General features: G+C 37.3%; 1 protein-coding gene across 18 annotated transcripts in view; it reads right to left on the minus strand.

The window, feature by feature from the left end:
• Positions 1 to 22,175, minus strand: part of LOC101328244 (1-acyl-sn-glycerol-3-phosphate acyltransferase delta) — a 1,425,233-nt gene that overhangs the window by 1,170,371 nt on the left and 232,687 nt on the right. For all 18 annotated transcript variants that reach the window (XR_004529329.2, XR_012324969.1, XR_012324970.1 and 15 more), the window contains exon 2: positions 4,403 to 4,566. Coding sequence is in view for 14 of the 18 variants with exons in the window: in XM_033867950.2 (XP_033723841.1) it covers positions 4,403 to 4,566 (164 nt within the window). In the remaining 4 variants the exon portion in view is untranslated. The remainder of the gene's footprint in view (positions 1 to 4,402; positions 4,567 to 22,175) is intronic.

Here is a 22,175-nt window from a genome sequence, read left to right on the forward strand (position 1 = left end):
CTGGGTCTCAAGCTTACCAGCCTTCAGATTGAAAGGACACCGTCACTTCTTCCAGTTTACAAGCCTTCAGACTCAGACTGAAACTAAGCTTGTTGACTGCAGATCTTGGGACTTGTCAGCCTCCATAATATGTGACCAATTTTTCGTTATCTTTCTATATATCTATTGGTTCTGTTTCTCCAGAGAACTCTGACTAATACACAGGCTAATAACCTATACTGATATTAATAATAATAATAATACAACTCATGTGAATACAGTGAATTCTGCTCAAACAAAATCTTACATAAATTCTCAAGTCCCTGTAATTTTAAGTTAGTCTAATTTCAAAGTTCATCAGTTTTAGTATATACAACTACATTAGAACCTTATTTTCCTTGTATAAATTTGAATAATAAATTGAAAACTATGTAGAGGTGATTTCAGACATTCTTGATATGCAGTGTGTCAGAAATGAAGGATAGGAGAAAGAGTGACCCATCATTTGAATAGGCCCTGAATACTCTGTTGCAAGAGCTGACAATAACTCTTTACAAAGAAAAAATATCAATTCACTGTGAATAATGTCAAAGACTAATACTTTATATTGCATACTTGTAAGTATAAGGAAAATGATAATATGCACAGAAACATTGCTTATGAAGTAGGAAAAAATGTATAGCTCTTTCCAATTCACTTCGAACAAATATAGTGTGTGGCAGATATCTACTTTATAAAAATATTATCTTAAAAGCAATAATACCATGATGAAACTTTGCTGAACAGTACAGCCATAGGTGTCTATTTTTACTAAATACTAGAGGAACAGTAAAGTTTTTTTAAGCTTACTAAATTCAAATTTTACTATTCTTAAGTAAAACCTGTATATATAAGGTTCAAACATTTATTTATAAACTCCACAAAGTTCTTTTTAGTTAAAATGTATAAGTATTACACACACACACACACACACACACACACACACACACACCCCTTTACTGCCCCAGTAAAATATGCATCCTATTATCATTGCTTTAACTGTTTAAATTATTGCAGATATACTCATCATAATTCATAATGGAAAGTTGTCATGTTATTTAAGGTGATCACTTAGACCCTGAAGTAACTGCCTAATAATAATGATGACAATCATGATAGTGATGATGCTAATAAATGCTCACATTTAGATAGTGTTTACTATATGTTGTACTCTGTTCTAAGAGTTTTACATAAATTAACTTAGTCCTTACAAAATCCCAATGAGATGGCTATTATTATTATTCCCATTTTACAAATGAGCAAACTGAAACACAGAGAGGCCATATTCTCTAAGTATATAAGATACCTTTTAAAAAATTGTTTTGCCTTAATTTGTAATATTAAAAACTAGATACTTCCTAAATATAATATAAACACTCTTATTACAGAGAATTATCTAGATACTTAGAAATGAAGATTATACAACAACATGGAAAATGCCTATGATATAATATTAAGTGAAAGAATTCAGAATATAAAATTGCATTCTCACGCTGATTACAACTGTATAAAAAGTCAAGCCATGCACACAGTCAAGGGCTAGGAAATGAACAACACAGTGCAGGATCTGCTGCTCCTCCAGGAACTCCTTCTGTCTCTCCTTCCCCTCAATGACCAGCTGGGCAGTGCTCATTACATAGTCCCATGATTCATACTGAACCCCTGAAATCTGGCTTTTTCCAACTACAGTCTTGGCCTGGAGTCCTGAAGGTCCCTAACTCACCACCACAGTCACCAAGTCCAAAGGCTCTTTTCTTCAACATCCTCCATCTTTTCACAGCACATACTTTTTTTTTTTGCGGTACGCGGGCCTCTCACTGTTGTGGCCTCTCCCGGCTCCGGTCGCGCAGGCTCAGCGGCCATGGCTCACGGGCCCAACCACTCCGCGGCATGTGGGATCTTCTCGGACCGGGGCACGAACCCGCGTCCCCTGAATCGGTAGGCGGACTCCCAACCACTGCGCCACCAGGGAAGCCCAGCACATATATTCTTTACCAGTAATTTTCTTTTCCAAAGTATCTTCAGAAGTGTCAGTGGATGGATGATGCCTCTTTTACTGGCTCCTCCCCTGCTACCTAACACATTTCCTGCGCCGCTGTCCTCTGTACCTTGGCAACTGAATCTGCTCCAGTAACCGCAATATTTACCTCCATGTAAGTAGTCCTCAAATATAAAGCAAGCCCTAAGCAACACCTAAAGCAACACCTAAAGCAACACCTAAGTTCAGCTGCTTGCCAGCATCTCCCACTGGCATTAATTCTTGTCATGGATGAAACTCCTCATCCTGCCCATGATCAAACTGGATCTCCAGACTCCTATTTCTCTCCAGGGCACCCTATTTTGCTCTAGATCTCCATACATGAAACCTCAATGTCACATCGGTCAAAGCTCTGTAAAATACAGCTCCCAACTCCCTTCTTACCCCATCTTCAGCATCTCCTCTAGGTTCTAAAAGAATAGGAACCTATGATTGTTCCCAAGCACACCCTATGCTCATTCTCCATGTCCAGAATCCTACTCGAGTTTCAATTCATCCATGAAGTCTTTCTTGGTGACTTTCACTCAGATGTGTTTTCTCCACCTTTAAAATTTCATAATACTTATATTTCAGTTTTCATATGGCAGTTATCATGTTTGACATCCTTATGTTATAGCTATTTGGTTGAGCTGCATGAAATTGCTGATAGTTTTAACCTATATGGTTCAACCCAATATTTCTGTTGATTTTAGAGGCCGTAAGTAAACAGCAGTCTCTGCAAGAGTAGGGATGAGTTTTGCCTTTCTTTGGGATCCCCTGAGAAGCCCAGAACATCGGAAGTGTTTGTCAAAATAAAGAATCTTAATCAATCTATCTATATATCTACATTTATATCTATATCTTATCCATATCTATCTATAAAAATCAATTGTCTGTAGCAATTAGTGTAACCTATCAGCTCCAATGGTAGAGGTGAGAAGCTTTAGAACCTGAAACTTCAAAACTTCTGGTAACATAAAATACTTTGGTTCAAGAAGCTGTTTTAAAATAATTTATGAAGGAAACATTCTTGGATTTAGAGTTTGGCAGGTACAGTAAAAAAGCTTTTCAGTTGACTGAAATAAAAAAAAAAATCAAAACCCTTTTTAGCACGGGCACTTCCCTTATAAAAACAAATTGCCTAAAAGCAAAGCACAGCAGTTTGTGCACAGTGAGCACGTGCCTCCTGCCGTCACAGGAGGGGTGCTGGAGAAGGAGGGAATGATTTACATTTCTATAGCTTCTTTTGTACGCCCAGATTCGAAAGCATTTCGCAAAGCAGTAAACATCATCACCAAGAAGAGACAGTGAAAGGATGTCCATAAAGTAGGGACTCTGAGTAGAGACACAGCAGCGCCCGCACAGCTGTAAACAGAAGCGCAATTCATCTGTGCTGGCTAAGAAAGGGGGAAAATGTGTCTGCAGGGTTCTTCAGCATCACCTGAACCATCCACAGAAAGCAACTCGTTTCTTATACTTTCTCAAAGAATGACCTCAATCCATATTGAGTCCTATTTGCTGGCGTTCTCAACAAATTACAGGTCTCCACTTCTAGGTGACGGCACTGCTCATCAATCGCCTACCCAATTCTCCCCTTCTCCTACAGAAATCACTGTTGTGAATGAAACACCCAGATGAAAAGGATATAGCCCTTTGACGGTATCTGGAGCCGTATAGGTGCCCTGAAAGCATTAGGGACAGGAGAGAAAACACACACTGCTCTCTCTCTAATGTTTCAGTGGCCCATTCTAGGGAAAATGTTACTAAAGCTTGGAGAAATTGAAAACAAAGGTGGACTTTTGCTGTGCGTCAGTCTTCCTTCACCACAGCTTGGGCACTGCGATTCTGACGGGGCAGGGAGCTCTCAATCCTGCTGTGAACGGCCCTGAGCCCTGCACCTCCCCTACTGAGCCCCAGCAGCAGACCTAGGACCATCCTCCAGGGGTCACAATTGGGTTACACATTCCTCACAGCACAGTGACTGAGCAACCTGATTTGGAACAATTTATTTGAATCCTTCTTCATTAAGATTCAAATGGAATAAGTAAGGTAGAAATTGAACAGACAGAGAAATTGTGCCTTGCTTCTCCTGTAGTCAGTAAACATTTATTCACTAAGCCCAGTCTGTGTGCTCTCTCTCTTTTCCCTCTCTCGCTCACAGTTATTCTTCCAATCCTTCGGGCTTGCTGTTTTAATGCATAATTAAGAAGGTCAGAATTAATGAAGCGGTATGGAGTAAAGTTCACGGAATCCCCAGGCACTATTTATTCTATTAGATCTCAGGCATGAATGTCAGCTTGGCAGCAGAAGCAGCATAAGCAATGGGGTTGGCTGCATCCCAGGAACGATCCACTAAGGGAGACTCACCCGCACTGTCAAGTCATTCCTCAGCTCCTTCCCTGCGAAAATCACACGCAACTGGTCAGCTGGAACCCCCTGTTGCTTAGCAACCACCTCCTTGAGCTGGAAGATGCTGGTGTCAGAATCGACCTCCACTGGGAAACCATGGCTGGAGTTGAACCTGACAAACACTGACCAAGAAAATTGGAGGGGAAGAAAAAAAAAGTAAGCATTACTCAAAGCCCTTAAATGGCAATAGCAACATTTCTAAACTGATTTACCCATCACCCACCCTTTGATTAACAGCATACATTTTCTTTCACTTAGAACATAAAACTTAATGCTATGGAGTAACATTTCGAGAAAAATGGAATTTCCCTGTGGGACTTCCCTTTCATATATTAGTCAGTGACCCGCAAACAAAATTGCATGCTCCCTTTGACATCCATCCTAGGAAACAGAGGGACTCGAGCAGAACACTTGCTTGATTGGAATTGTAAGATTCCCATGAGTTTATCGAAGAGATTCAGCTCTTACAGCCTGTACAAACTCACACTGCCTCTACAGTGCCCCTCTTAATAAAAAATCAAATGCATTGTGTTAGCACCCATGGTACAGCAATGGAACAAAATCAAGCCACTTCGCAGTGGTTGAGAGTCCGCCTGCCGATGCAGGGGACACTGGTTCGTGCCCTGGTCTGGGAGGATCCCACATGCCACGGAGCGGCTGGGCCCGTGAGCCATGGCCGCTGAGCCTGCGCGTCTGGAGCCTGTGCTCCGCAACGGGAGAGGCCACAACAGTGAGAGGCCTGCGTACCACAAAAAAAAAAAAAAGCCACTTTATAGATCAGAGGGAAGACTCAGCAGAGCCCTAGGCACTGGTGGTCCCAGCCAAAAGGCTTCACTGGGTCTTATGGAAATATATATTTGCCCTTTCTTTTGAAACTAGTGATATACCCTTTCTCTTTTTGGAACCACCGTTCCCCTCAAGGACCAGGCTGGAACCTCACAGTCTTCTCACATGCTTTCTTCTCACTGCCAACTGCCCCGCCACCTCAATGGCTCTCGCATCTGCCCTTTCCTTCCACTCCTTCTGTCACTACACTCATTCAATCACGTCTAGATTCCTGCAACAGCCTCCCAGCAGGAGTCTTAATATACTCTCTTCACCTCCGAAATGTCCTACACTGTTCTGCAAAGTAAACCGTATTAATCTAGAGCCCTCGCTGTGTCGTAGCGCTCAAATCCTTTAAAGGCACAAATCTTTCAAACTAAATGCTCCCAAAAAACATATAACAGAAAACGCCTGCCCCCAGCCCTTGCCTCTGTTCACGTCACACCCTTCCTCACCTCTGCCTTTTGAAAGCCTGTTCACCTCCACAATCCATCTCCAATGTAACCTCCTCCAAGAGGCCTCTCGCTATCAGCCCCCTCAAGACTGACCTCACCCCTTCAGGGCTCCAGTGGCTTTTACTGTGTACGTCTTACAAGACTTGCTACATTCTCTCATGGAAGCAGTACAGCAGAGGTGACAAATACATCCTCCAAAGTGAGAGGACCTATTCACCAATTCCTGTAGGTCCCTTATCAGCTCAGGAGACTGGGGTAAACACATTAACCTTCACTCTTTAACTCTCAGTTCCCTAATCTTCAAAATATAAATAAACCACAGAGGGTGTTCTATAATACATTAAGTAATATTTATAGTGTTTATAACTATCAAATAATTACTTTCAAAAATAACGGATATTTGTATATGTCTTTGGTATATATTTTACCTCTTTAAAAGATTATACACTCCTCAAGGTCAAGCACTATAGCTTATTTTCTACTGTATCTCCTTTATTTAATTTTCTTAATAAATAAACTAATTATTTTTTTTATTTTTGGCTGCGTTGCTTCTTCATTGCTGCACGCAGCCTTTCTCTAGTTGCAGCGAGCTGGGGCTACTCTTCAATGCGGTGCGCGAGCTTCTCATTACGGTGGCTTTTCTGGTTGCGGAGCACGGGCTCTAGGCACGTGGGCTTCAGTAGTTGTGGCACACGGGCTTAGTTGCTCCACGGCATGTGAGATCTTCCCGGACCAGGGCTCGAACCCGTGTCTTCTGCATTGGCAGGTGGATTCTTAACCACTATGCCACCAGGGAAGTCCCCGTATCTCCTTTAAATGTAACATTATCACTTACTAGTTCTAAATTCAAATGTGAGATGGCCCACCAAATAATAATTATAATAAAATAATAATTACAATGCCAATAATATTCAAGCAGTTACTATGTGGTAGAAGTTGCACATTACATATGCTATTTTAAGCTTCCTGATGATCTGGTAAGGTCAGTATTATTATCCTTATTTAATAGAAAGTAAATGAAGGCCTTGAGAATTGTAATCACTTTTTTAAGGACATCAGCTACTTTGTAATGGAATCACAATTTAAACTCAGTTCAATCTACCTCTAAATCCCATTGCATTTACTATAACATGCTGCCTAAAATCGTCTCAGAAGAAAAGTTCACATTCCTTTTCCTTATGATAAAAAAATTACAAAACACAACAGCAAAATAGTCTTTATAACATAATTCAGATAGCCTCTATACAGGTTAGCAGTAGAAAATGAGATTTAAAAAATAAAATCTCCAGTGAAGAGCTAAGAGCAAACCACAATGAACAATATTTACAAGACACAATGAGATAAAAATGACACCAAACTGAGAGTAGATGCCAGAGATGACACCACAGGAGCAAAAACCTCACATATTTTACCAGCACACAAAATATTTAGAAAGAGAAAGAACTGGAAGTGACAAAAGTGTTCCAAATAAAGAAAACTGATTGAAAAAAAAAGAAAAGAACAATTACAGAGGAAAAGGTGCTTTTGATATACTTTTAAGTAGATGCCGTGTGACACTGTTGAAAGTAGAGGAGGAGAAATAAAAATGTATCGGAATCCCTTGAGGTATACTCCTGGCATCTTCTGATCAGAGACCATAAGACCAGCAATTCATCAGATAAGACATGGCGACAAGTGAGTGGCTATAAGGGACAAAAGATATGGTCCCAGTTGCAAACTGGATTTTCTAGTAGTGTGAATAGACTTTTTTAAAAGAAGTAAAACACCATTGGGGAAGAAGCAGTTGAAAACTATACAAAGGCTACTAAAAAAAGGAATAAATATTCCAGGAGATCTGAAGTTGCTGATCTTCTCCAGGGGTTCAAATCATGGGAATTCCACCTTAAGGACAAGAATTATAAAGAAAACTAAAGGAAAAAAATCTGCAAAAAACATACTAGATAACTCTGTACCACTAATGAAATCATTATTATCTAAAAGCCTTTTTTGGTGGGAATGTGAATTTGTACAGCCACTATGGAGAACAGTATGGAGGTTCCTTAAAAAACTACAAATAGAACTACCATATGACCCAGCAATCCCACTACTGGGCATATACCCTGAGAAAACCATAATTCAAAAAGAGTCATGTACCAAAATGTTCACTGCAGCTCTATTTACAATAGCCAGGACATGGAAGCAACCTAAGTGTCCATCATCAGATGAATGGATAAAGAAGATGTGGCACATATATACAATGGAATATTATTCAGCCATAAAAAGAAACGCAATTGAGTTATTTGTAGTGAGGTGGATGGACCTAGAGTCTGTCATACAGAGTGAAGTAAGTCAGAAAGAGAAAAACAAATACCATATGCTAACACATATATATGGAATCTAAGAAAAAAAATGTCATGAAGAACCTAGGGGTAAGATGGGAATAAAGACACAGACCTACTAGAGAATGGACTTGAGGATATGGGGAGGGGGAAGGGTAAGCTGTGACAAAGTGAGAGAGTGGCATGGACATATATACACTACCAAATGTAAAACAGATAGCTAGTGGGAAGCAGCCACATAGCACAGGGAGATCAGCTTGGTGCTTTGTGACCACCTAGAGAGGTGGGATAGGGAGCGGGGGAGGGAGGCAGATGCAAGAGGGAAGAGATATGGGAACATATGTATATGTATAACTTATTCACTTTGTTATAAAGCAGAAACTAACACACCATTGTAAAGCAATTCTACTCCAATAAAGATGTAAAAAAAAATAATAATAAAAGCCTTTTTTTCCTTATAAATAGAAAAAAGTTTGTGAGCTTAAGTTAAATTTGGATAAACTGTACCAATACTTTATAAATGAATATTTTTGAGCAGCAAATCAGAAATGTAGTATGAATTTTCTGATGGAAAGACTGATCAAATACATAGCAGATATTTGGCCAACTAAAATATTGGTATGGATAAGAACAAACATCTTAAAGTGACCTGATAAACAGCCAAATGCCATTATATGGAAAACAGCTAGTGTTTAATGGCAGTACCATAATTTGCAGTGGGTCTCCATCTTTTTCTGACCCATGTGAGAAATGTGTATGTTCCGTCTGTTCTAGTCCTGTCATTTCAGCCATGATTCCTAAAAGAGAGGAGGAGAGAAGCACCCAACCCTCCTCCTCTACTACCTCTTTAAGAGTCATAGAAAGCAGAATGCCCTTAGAGCCAGGACAAAAGAAATTGGAATCCTGGTTGTGCCAGTTGCTAATTTTATGACTTTGGACAAATTATCTGTTCACCTGGATTCTTAGCTTCCTTATCTGCTAAAATGGAGATAATGTATACAACATCAAGTGCCAGTTACAAAGGATTTGTTGAGATTATGAATGTATTAGGAAATTTTGGAAAGAGTCCTTAGTATATTACCTTGTACTCTTGGTACAAGGTAAGTTTGTTTTGCAAAACTAGTTTCCTAATTTTAGTCGCCTAGTGGAGGTAGCACTCATTAAAGCAACTTCCACTTTTGTATTATAACTAAAGTAGATTAAATAGGAGGTGAGAAGAGCTAAATTAAGTAGCCTATTTTTTTTTTTTTTTCTGCTCCTCTTCATGATACAGACAACTTCCAAGAACAGAGACATGATAAAGAATTTAGCTTATCTCCATGTTCTGAGATTTAATTATAAATTAAAAGTTTGGGAATGCTTGTTCTGATGACACCTATTATAGCACCAGAAATAAACACCGTATCACTAAACATTATCCATTATGTGTATTATCAATAAGCACCATAATACAATGATAAGAAAAAGATGATGAGCCACATTCACACTTACTTTTTATGTTATCCTTGACCAGGGTTCAGAAGATCCAGAGGATAAGAAAGTAACTGGGAGGAAGGAGGGGGAAGGAGTCATAGGTTGATGGGCACTTACTTATATTTTTCTCAGGGCTATTCTACTTGTCCTGTCTGATTGGGGCCTAATTTTTTAGTTATAACTATAACAGTTTCATCAATGATTATGGTCCTTGTAGGATTCTGACTGCCTTGAAAGCAGCCATTATTCTACTCCTCCTACACTGAGACTAGTCACAGGATTGAGGTGGGGTGATTCACCCTTCCCCCCCCAACTCCAGGTGTGAGCTCTCATTAATTAGCACAACCTCATCCTCTTTGTCACAGTGACTGGCTCAAAGATGGACATAAACCAGTCAGTGCCTGGTGTTCCCCAGGTCATAGTGAGTGACTCCCTAGAATAGAGGTGATCCAAGGTAGGCCAACCCAGAGAAATCCAGAACTTATCAAAGGCCTTAGTGAAGAAGTGATTTTAGATGTCATGGAATATCATGTGAGCTTAGACATTTTCGCTGAGAGAATCAAATGAAAACAGAGCCCAAGATAGACCATTGCCATCAGAGTATAAATGGGCTCATTGCTTTTCGAGCAAGACAATTCCTCCTCAAGAGAGAATACCCTAAGCTCTGCAGGATGTTTAGCTCCAGCTGCAGCCCAGTAAATATCAGGAGCGCACTCTAATAACCATGGCAACAAAAAAGTAACCCTACACATCTCTGGTGAGGTAGTTTCTTCTTTACCTTTGAGAAATATCACCATAGTAGCTTCTACCCCAAACAGACAAACCTTGTCCTCACATTCCCCTCCATTCACTATCCCACTTTTCTGCACAGAATATTCTACTGTGAACTTCTTACAGTTCAGTTTTCCATTTCTTTACTTTCCGTTCTTTTATGAACTACTCTTGAAGACTGCTCTTGGTATGACCTCCACGTTTCCAGTCAAGGTTGCTTTTCTATTCTTCTCATATTTGGCCATTCAGGGACATTCAGTAAGGATCTTGTTCCAATAACCCTTTTTTTCTTTTGGCATCTGCCACTAAGCCCTCCCAGTTTCCCTCCTACAACACAGGACATACTTTCTTAGCTTCATCTATCAGATTCTCTTTTTTTGTTCGACCTACTGATTTTAGAGCACCCAGAGGTCTGCTTGAACTCTCTTCTTTTCTGAGAGTCCTCCCAGGGTTGTATTATCCAAGCTGCATGTTTTATAATTCTTGGGCAATTTAATATATTTCAATGGGGAATTTTTCATTCACCATGATTTTTACTTTATATTCTTATTTTAAAATCCAACTTTCTCACAACTATCAACCTCAGACCATCCTCAGAACAATGTGAGTCCATGGAATTATCTAATCCTTAGAACCAATTCCTACATTCTTCATGTTATAGATTTTGCTCACAAGAACTGCGCTGAACATGTATTTAACAACTTTCATATAGAAATCTCAAAATCCTTATATAAAGGTGAAATTAACCTCCCACAAATCACACAGTATATCTTCAGTATTCAGAAAGTAAAATTTGTTTTAATCCTAATTTCTTGAACTCATAATTTAAACCATTTGTTAAAGGACTGCAGCATATTAGGCATTTTTCATAGGACTCTGCTAGTAAAAAAATTTAATATACTTTAAATCATTAAAAATTAGTTTAAGAAATGATTACGAAAGAATATGTATGTGTATTCATATATAGGTATATATGCATGTATACATACATGTGTATATCCAAATTAATAAAATTACTGTGTGTGTATATACTTTATATGTATAAGTATATAATATATACACATATAATATATATACATATACCTGTTAGTCCATAACATCTTAATATTAGTCTAAGAAACAATTATAAAGATGTGTGTATATATATAAATGTATATATGTAAATATAATATATTACATATATGTGTATATCCACACACATATATTTTACACAAACACACACACACATACAGTATTTTCTAAACCTAGGGAAATGAATGACCAAATTGGGTACTTTATTGTATGTTTTAAACTTGAATTTTAATGACTTTTTTCTTAAACTGAGAAAAGTACAAAGTATGATTCAGCAAGAACATCTACCATGTAGGATTAAAGTAAGTAGGGGGTGAAGGTGTGACCAGCTCTTAAAAATTACTCATATTAATAGTTTAAGAAAATCAAACACTTGTTTTGAGAGAGAACCATTATTATATTCTGATTATCGCAGAAAATTAACAAACGCAAAATCACCAATTAAGGAATAATAGACACTTGCTATCTGGTCATATAAGTAACTTCTAAGTTCAGAGGAAAAAGTTAGAAGAAAGCTAACTGCAACATCTAGTAAAGTTACCCTTCCTATACAACAGATATAAAGAATAACAACAAAAAAATGTATCCAGGTAATGGTCTTGTGTAGGTGCATCAAATATCCTTAAAAGGACAAACTGTGAATATATTCTCTGGCCCTTAAGGGTTACCTTCAACTGACAATGTAAAGCACAGGCCTCTGCTTGAGAATGCAGCCTCAAACTGTGATGTCGAACTCCCACCAAGCAGAGTAGAGAACTCTGGTAACAATGGAGCCCATCCAGGTTTGAGTCAGGGATCAAGCTCAACTGGTAGAAATTCCATATCTCAGCCATGTTTACCTCCCCCTGCCCCCTTATTTTGTATCCTGTCGTTCAAAGTGTTGCACATTAGCGTAATGCGTATGGTTTCTCTTGAGTGAAGCTATTAACCATCAGGATGAGAAGATTGTGAAATTATCCTCTGGCAGCAGAGAATAGATAGATTTTGACTTCTATAATTTCTTTTCTAGAATAAAGTCAAATGATGTCATTGCTTTGAGTCCTACTTCATTTCTAATATAATCTAGTCTATACTAATCTATTCCTCCACCCAATGAATAATAGTGAAGAACAAAGCTCTAGAATTAATCAGCATTTTTGTAATCACAGCTCAACATTTAGCAACCTTGCATATACAATCTAACCTTTATTGGGTTGTTGCAGGATCCAGGTCACTATTAGCTACTACTATTTTTTTTTCAAAACTATTATTTGTAACACATAACTTAATGTTTGATTATATGCTATCTGGTATCATTCTTTATTAGTTTCTTACATAATTCTTGATTTCTAACTATCTTTTAAGTTCTAATCAGAAACTTCATTTAGTCTCCTCACCCTCACTATCACAGTGTTAAACGGATAGAGGCCAGAATTTTTGCTTTTTGTAATGACTGAGTAACATGTCAGAACAACTCCCTGCAGAAAATGAAGATTATAAAAAAGAATCAACTGGAAATTCTAGAACTAAAACTACAATATCTGAAATAAATATTTATTAATAGATTTAATAACAAAATGGAGATAAAACAGGGAAATGTTAATGAAGAATAGAGAGAAGGGAGCTTTTTAAAAAATGAACAGACCTCAGGGACTTGGTAGGTAATATCAAATGGTTTAACATATATATAATAGTAGTGACAAAAAGAAAGAAGAGAAAATGGGGCAGAAAAATGATTTGAGACATAATGCCCAGAATTTTAAAATATATGATGAAATACATAAATGTACATATTCAAAATGCTCAACAACGAAAAGCAACATAAATTTGAATAAGACTGTGTCAAGGCACATCAGAGTCAAACTATTGAAAGCCAAAGATAAGGAACAAGTTTTTTTTTTTTTTTTTTTTTGCGGCATGCGGGCCCCTCACTGCTGTGGGCTCTCCCATTGCGGAGCACAGGCTCCGGACGCGCAGGCCCAGCGGCCACGGCCCACGGGCCCAGCCCCTCCGCGGCACGTGGGATCCTCCCAGACCGGGGCACGAACCCGCATCCCCTGCATCAGCAGGCGGACTCTCAACCACTGCGCCACCAGGGAAGCCCCAAGGAACAAGTTTTGAAAGCAACAGGAAAAGAGATTCCTTCACATAGCTTAAACTCATCATCAAAAGCAATGGAGGCCAGAAGTAAAAGTATAACATCTTTAAGGTATTCAAATTAAAAACAAAAACAAAAACACTGTTAAACACAGAATTCTACATCCAGTAAGAATATCCTTCAGGAATAAAGGCAAAATAAAGATATTTTAAGATGTAAGAAAACTAAGAAAATCTGTCACAAGCAGACTCACCCTATAAGAAATGCTAAAGAAAATTCTTCATACTAAAGAGAAATTACAACAGATGGAAATGTAGATCCTCAGAAAGGGATAAGAACATCAGAAATGCTAAATGCCTGAGTAAATACAGAAGACAATTATGTGGGGATTTTTTGCTTTATTCATCTTAATTTCTTTAATAATAAAATTGCTTATATGGACTGAGTTTAGTACACCCCCCAGCCAAATTCATATGTTAAAGCCCTAACCCCCAATGCAATGGTATATGGAGATGGGAGCTTGGGGAGATGGTTAGTTTTAGATAAGGGCATGTGGGTGAGGCACTCATGAAGAGATTAGTGTCCTTATACCAGAAGAGACACCACAGAGTTTGCTGTCTCTCCTGCCATGTGAGGATGCAGTAAAAAGGAGTCTGCCAGGAAGAGGGCCCTCCCCAGAACCTGACCATACTAGAACTCTGATCTCAGACTGCCAGCCTCCAGAACTGTGAGAAAATAAATTTCTACTGTTTAAACCACTCAGTCTAGTGATAGTTCATTATGATGCTGAGCTAAGAAAACATTCAACGCAAAAATTAAAAAGTTTCATGAGGAGTCCAAAATACATACAAATATAATAAATATGACAACTACAGCATAAAGAATGGGGGATGGATATCAACCATTTCTTCTACATTTTGGGTGGAAACTGGTGCATTATTAACAATATTGACTGTCAAAATTTAAGAATATACATTATAATTCCTAGAATTAAAATTGAAATGAATAAAAATGTTGAGCCAAAAAGCAAATAAAAATTACAAGGGAATTCTACAAACTACTAAATCCTCCAGAATCAGCAAATGAGTAACAGAGGAGCAAAACTGGAAAAGTAAATAGAAAACATATAATAAAATGATAAACTCAAATTCAATCATTTCAATAATTACATTAAATTTTAATGAAATAACACTTCAATTAAAAGGTAGAGACTGAGGCTTCCCTGGTGGCGCAGTGGTTGAGGGTCCGCCTGCCAATGCAGGGGACACGGGTTCGTGCCCCGGTCCGGGAAGATCCCACATGCCGCGGAGCGGCTGGGCCTGTGAGCCATGGCCGCTGAGCCTACGCGTCTGGAGCCTGTGCTCCGCAATGGGAGAGGCCACAACAGTGAGAGGCCCGTGTACGGCAAAAAAAAAAAAAAAAAAGGTGGAGACTGTCAGGACAGAACAAGGTTGACACAACTATGTACTTTCTACAAGAGCCACATTTTACATACAAAGACAGAAAGAGTTTGGAAATAAATGAATAAAAAAATGCTGAGCAAAAAAGTATGAGAAGGCAGGATGACAATATTAATTATCACATGGATTCAAATACAAAATTCTGAGGGAAAAAAAAAGAGGTACTGAATTGTGGTGTCACCATTTGAGATGGGAGAAAAGGCTCAAATATCACACTCTGCATCCTCCATTCCTTCCTTTCTTTGAGTTGGGAGATGTACCTGGTACCTCATTTAGCCAGGCTTGGAATGTATGGGTCTTCCACTGCTCCCAGCCTCCCTGGATAGAGATAGACGACAATGCGCCCTTCCTACCCTCCTCAGTGGGTAACAGACCTCAAGGTCTGGAGGTGTAGACAAGAGAAACTGTAGGCAAAGACATTATCTATGGCCTCAAGGCAACTGCTGTGATTCTTTGACAAAGGCATACCCAGTGGATTTTGCATTGGTTCTTCTCTTTCTCTCTCTTGGCCCCCCTCCCAACTCTTTTTTTCTCTTTGATTAATTCTTCCATTTTCTTCTTTAATTACTTAACAGAAGTAACATTATGGGAAGTGGAGAATGGGACGAAGGAAAAATGTAATTAAGAATCCACAAAACAAGAGGTGTGTATTATGGCTAAGACCACGAACTCTGGAACTACCTGCTGAGATTCAAACCCTACGACTGTCCCTTATCAACTATGTAATCATGTCACACAGTTTCTGGTCCTCAGTTTATTCTCTATAAAATAGGAGCTAGCAATAGTATCTGCCTCAATTGGTTGTGAGAATTCAATGAATTAATATATGCAAAGTATTTAGAAAAGTGCCTAGCACGTTATAAGTTTTAACAATTACTAGCTCTTACCTAAGGCTCAACATATGGCTTAAAATTTATGGTTACTATGTTAGTTGTACAATATTAATGTTTAGGTAACTAAAAAATCTACCTTTTATTTTCTTTCAATAAGAAAGATTTTCCCGAATGGAGTTCTATTTCACTATGCTTTAGAGTACACTGTAATTGATCTAAAGTGACTGCAGGATACTGATACTGATATCTCATGTTTAGATAGAGCTTTCAGTTTTCAAAGTGCTTTTACAGACATCATCTCAGTTAATCTTCACAACACCTCTAAAAGATGATGGTGACAGCATTCACTACTCCTACTTTTAAAATGAATAAACAGATGTACAAGAAGGAAAAGTGGTTTATCCAAGATTTATAAGGAAAGGAGCAGGAACTAGCAGCTGTGTCCTGAAGCCCCCTACTTTAGATCAGTGACTTCACACAAAGACTATATGTTACCCGAGGGTATAAGAGGGTAATTCTTATACCTCCTAATTCTCACATATGCTTCCTTAAGACTAATATGTCAGAAAACATGCCTATGGCTGAGGTGTCATAATAGATCTTTTGTGCAACCTTCTCTTCAAAATCAACATTTTCCTATTTTACAAAGAAAGGCATACCACTCACTCTTCCCCAATTTCACTCTGTTGCATTACCACAGGGTGTCAAAAAAGGACAACCTGAATTATTGGTGACTGAGAAGCCTCTTTTAACCAAGGTCCCATTAACCTGCAGTAGAGCTTGACTTCTTACACAGTAGGGTGAAAGTTGGTATTAGGAACAGTGTATTTTAGTCATTTCAGACCGTTATCAGCGCTCGGTTAGGCTGTGTTGTTAGGAATTCAGCTAGAGTAAAGAGGGACAAAAGGGATGCCAATGTATTTAAGTATCCCAGCTCTTCCACACCCTCAGTCTTGCCAAAGAAGCAATTCCTCCTCAGGTTGAGTCTCAGGAGAGTAGAGATAAGACTGTTTGTAATACAAGGTGAGAGTGCCTTATTTCATTTAGGAAATGAACTGCAGGCAAAGTTCTATTCCTTACTTAACCATCCACCCTTCTATCCATCCAACTAGCCATTCAACCAGCTGTCCCCCCTTCCACTCACCCACCCAGCCATCTAGCCAGCTAGACAGCCACTCACCCTTATTCTGAGGTATCAGAATTAAATAATAACAAAATGGCTACGTGGGCCCATTTTTTTTCTGATAAATTAACTTTTATTCACTGACTAATATGATAAAGACTTGTCTTGCCAATCATGCCAAAAGGCAGGCATTTTCCACAAATCGAAAAAGATATATGCAGCTCCAAGGCTTTGATAAAAACATACTTGAAGTACGAAAAAAGCATTCAATCATAAACACTGCATTGGCAAAGGTATATTGAAATTAACAATATTTCAATTTTCCCAACCTTTTCTAAATTTATTGGATTGAACAAAATGCCTCTAAATGAAAGAAAAGTCAGTAAAATTAATAGTGAGTTAAAAAATCTTGGTATAATCTATATGATACACTTCCCAGAAACTGAAAAAGTGAATGACTATATATTGTTTTCTAAGTAGATAGTTGCAAATTCTTTGCTTTCAGCAGAATTGTAGATGGATTCAATTGAGTTATAAATTGATAGATCACTGAAATAACTGTAATGAAGACTTGCTAAGCAATTTTTCTCATTTTATAACCTTGAAGGAATTAAAAGAATAAAGTAATATTGCTACAATAAAATCCCTTCTATTCCCATATACTTATTTCTTAGAACATGGGCTTACAACTATAAAAATAAAAGGAAAGAACAAAATAATGTTGAACTTATTTCATTCTAGCAATAAGTAATTCTTATCTACAGATACATGTTATCAATTAGGAAAATAACCTAATCCATCTAATTAAGAGATGCATTTCTAATATAATTTTTTCTGAATTATTTGTCAAAAACACCAACAAATTATTCATCCTAATATGTAAGATATTTAGATTGTTTTAATAATTTTTATACTAAAAAAGAATTAATGATATTGCAATCCAGTAGAAATTGTTAATAGCAACGTTTACAATACTAGGAAATTTAAAAATATATCTTAAATTTCAATTTTTATACGTTTTTGTTGCAGAGATGTATTTCAAAGAGATGCATAAAGAAATTGAAAACCAAAAAAATCCATTTTTCTCACACTGCATCACTTCCTCCCAGCAAAAGTCCTACGGTCCAAGGAAAGCCAGGTTAATTCCATGTCTATAACTTGAAGAATAAAATATTGCCTTATTCCTCCTGCAACTCACCATGATTTTGCATAGAATGCTTCTTAGACTCTAATGCCATGGACTATTTTGCTTTATCAATAAATGATGAAAACTTGAACTGTGAAAAAAAAATAAAATCCATTTTTTGTTATTTATGGTAGTTAGGTTCTATAAAGTCACGACAAACACTGAACTAGTGAATACTGAACCACTGCTCCTAGGAAAAATACAGGGTTAGGTTCCTGTGAGCCTCTGGTCACAACATTTTCATCAACCAATCAATACATAGCCTTGGTTTATGTGTGTGTCTGTTTAAAGACACCTTATTTAATATACACAGTTGATTCATTAACAATGAACTGATGGCCAGCAGCAATCAAACTCGTATCTGAACGAAGCTTCTTTAACACACGTATTCTATCCATAAGGCACGTCACAGCCTTCCTGTACTTAGGACACTAGACAGCATTTCAACATTAGCCTTGGGGGTCATTTTAAAGAGCAAAATCACCAAGAAAAAGCACAAAAATGTGAAAACAGCACTAAATAGAGCACAAAAAGGACACGTTGACAGTATGAGAACCGAAACAAGAAAGCAGAGCACAGCCTTGTTCTATCTCAGCTAGGAATCTGCACAGGGTGCCGCTCAAATTTCCTCACCATTCTGTATTTGTCTGTCAATGACCAAGAAAGTGCCGCAAGCATTGATTTTGAGGTTAGAATACAATACATTTTACCATGTAGATGAATTTGCAAATATGGAATCCATGAATAAGGAAGACTGATTTATTACAATAGGATAAAGTTCTGTGGGGGAATGGAAAAGAAAAACAAGTTTGAGAAAAAGAAATACAAAATTTCTAACTACTAAAGATGAGCTTTTTGTGTATTATTAAACTGAAGATAGTGAAAAGCAAATCATGAAAGTTTTAAAATCCCACTGAAAACATTTTTTAAAAATGCAATTGTTTTATTATTTAAACCTTAATATAAGCAGTATGACAATACTGCAAATATTAAAGCCTACAATAAATTTTATACCAACTTAAAAATGTGCAAGATTTGAGCAAAATAGATTACTGACTCTAATATAATAACATTAATATGAAATCACAATGAAGTTGATTACTACAAAGAAATAAAAACTGCACCAACTCCAAACTGAAAAGTCATCCTACTTAGAGTCAATTGGTGGAAACAAGCAGAAATTTAGTGATGTGGACACAAACTTGAGATCACACTGTACTGCTGTTCCACGGTTTTGTTTCTTTGTATTTTTGTTTGCTCAATCACTAATAAAATATTTTTAAAATATTTTATTTGCTCTTTTTTATAGAAACAATTTTCAAACAATTTTGCATTCTCAGTTGCTTCAATCAAAAAGAAGTTTATAGGGCTTCCCTCGTGGTGCAGTGGTTGAGAGTCCTGCCGACGCAGGGGACACGGGTTCGTGCCCCGGTCTGGGAAGATCCCACATGCCGCGGAGCGGCTGGGCCCGTGAGCCATGGCCGCTGAGCCTGCGCGTCCGGAGCCTGTGCTCCGCAACGGGAGAGGCCACAACAGTGAGAGGCCCGCGTACCGCAAAAAAAAACAAAAAAAACCCGAAGAGGTTTATAAAGATATCCAAGAAATACAGTTCTTCTGATAGGAGGGGCATTTTAGGAAAAGCTAGTATTATATAAACATATAATGATATTAAATGTTCCCAGTTTATGTCTTCCCTCCCAGAGATGGGATAACTTGCTATCTTTGTGAATAAAATTAATTTGCCCCAGCTTTTTGCTGTTGTTTTTTAAAATGGCAACTTATAGGCCTTTATCTTTAATTCTTTTCTTGCTATCGAGAAATTTTCCATGTGACACTAAGGCAAATTTATTTCACTATTTTTTTTTTGTATTGAAGTATAGATGATTTACAAAGTTGTGTTAGTTTCAAATGTACAGCATAGTGATTCATTATTTTTGCAGATTATACTCCATTATAGGTTATTACAAGATAATGGGTATAATTCCCTGTGCTATACAGTATATCTTTGTTGCTCATCTAGCTTATGTATCGTAGTTTGTATTTGTTAATTCCATACTTCTAATTCGTCTCCCCCCCCATATGGTAACCACAAGTTTGTTTTCTATGTCTATGAGTCTGTTTCTGTTTTGCATATACATTCATTTGTATTATTTTTTAGATTTCATGTATAAGTGATATACAGTATTTGTCTTTCTCTGTCTTGTTTCACTAAGCATAATATTCTCTAGGTCCATCCACATTGTTGCAAATGGCAGTATTTCATTCTTTTTATGGCCAAATAATATTCACATACATATAAATTCATGTATATATTCATATATATAGATATATCACTTTTTTAATCCAGTAGTCTGTTGATATATTAAAACATCTATTTGTGGATTGCTTCCATGTCCAGGCTATTGTAAATAGTGCTGCTGTGAACACTGGGGTGCATGTTGTTTAATTAGTGTTTTCAATTTTTCTGGATATATACTCAGGAGTGGAATTGCTGGATCATATGGTAGTTCTATTTTTAGTTTTTTGAGGAACGTCCATACTATTTTCCATAGTGGCTGCAGCAATTTACATTCCCATCAACAGTATACAAGGATTCCCTTTTCTCCACATCCTCTCCAACATTTGTTATTTGTAGATTTTTTCATGATAGTCATTCTGACAGGTATGAGGTAGCACCTCACTGCAGTTTCAATTTGCATTTCTCCAATAATTTGTGACGTTAGACATATTTTCTTGTGCCCATTAGCCAATAATTTTCAAGATGAAGAAAATGAATATAATTAAATTATTTGAATTGAGTAAGAGAAAGGAAGAAGTAAATGTTTTCATTGTGAGCTAATATACATTATTGATTTGTGCATTAAAGACATTTAAGCTAATCTCTTCTAAAGTCAGCAACACATTACTGTTGAGTGAATGAAGAAACACACTTGAAAGAGTGTCTGGCACACAGTAAACATTCACTAAATGATAGTACTAATTGTGTATAAGAAATGTCTTCCATTGACTTAATACAATTCATAATTAATAGTTAACAAAACGGTTAGTGAGTCTTTGTCCCATAGACCAAAACTTACATTATAGTTTCATTCTTAAACTTAAAATACAAAATTCCATTTGCGAATATATTTTCTAACTTCCCAGCAAAGACTTAAACCTGTGGCAGCACCACTCAACATGTGCCAGGGCAGAGTGTGAATTCAGATACAGAGCTCTCAAGCCAGGCCACCTGGGTGAACTCTCTTCTCAACCTTCCTGATGTGTCACTTAACCTTTCCATGCTTTAATACCCTCAAAAGTAAAAACAGCATTGATGCCTACTTTCTAGGGTTGCTACAAGGATTAAATGGCTGACTACATGTATATTGTGGGCACTCAGTAAATGTTAGCAGCTATAACTAAACAATAAAAATTAACCACATTTTTCAAAATAAATTGGAAAATGGCTTTCTGGTAGTCATCAAAATGATGTTACATTCTTAAGCTCCACTTAGATATATCTGTTAAAATCGTCTCTTAAAATTTCTATAGATGTGCAGAAACTGGAACTTCATACATTGCTGGTAGGAATGTAAAATGGTGCAGTCACTCTGGAAAACAGTCTGAGGAACAGGCAGTTCCTCAGACAGTTAAACATACAGAGTTACCATATAACCCAGCAATTCTACTCCTAAGCATATACTCAAGAGAAATGAAAACATATGTCCATGTAAAACCTTATACATGAATGTTTATATCAGCCTCCTTTATAACAGCCAAAAGATGGATTAATTAATAAATGGATATATGCATTCATGGTATATTCATACAATGAAATACTTTGTGGTAATTAAAAAGGGATGAAGTACTGATTCATACTACAACATTAATGAAACTTAAATACTAAGTATTATAAAAGAAGCCAGTTACAAAAGACCACAAGTTATATTATTCCATTCATATTAAATATCCAGAACAAGCAAATCTTTAGACACAGAAAGTATATTAGTGGTTGACTGGGGCGGTAGTGGAGAGCGTTTGGGGAGAAATGAGAGTTACTGCTAAACGGTAGGGGTTTCTCTTCGGGGTGATGAAATCTTCTAAAATTGATAGTGGTGATAGTTGCAGAACTCTGAATATACCAAAAAACACTGAATTTA

The sequence above is a fragment of the Tursiops truncatus genome, chromosome 12 (genome assembly GCF_011762595.2).
Source record: "Tursiops truncatus isolate mTurTru1 chromosome 12, mTurTru1.mat.Y, whole genome shotgun sequence".
In the NCBI taxonomy this organism is placed as follows: domain Eukaryota; kingdom Metazoa; phylum Chordata; class Mammalia; order Artiodactyla; family Delphinidae; genus Tursiops; species Tursiops truncatus.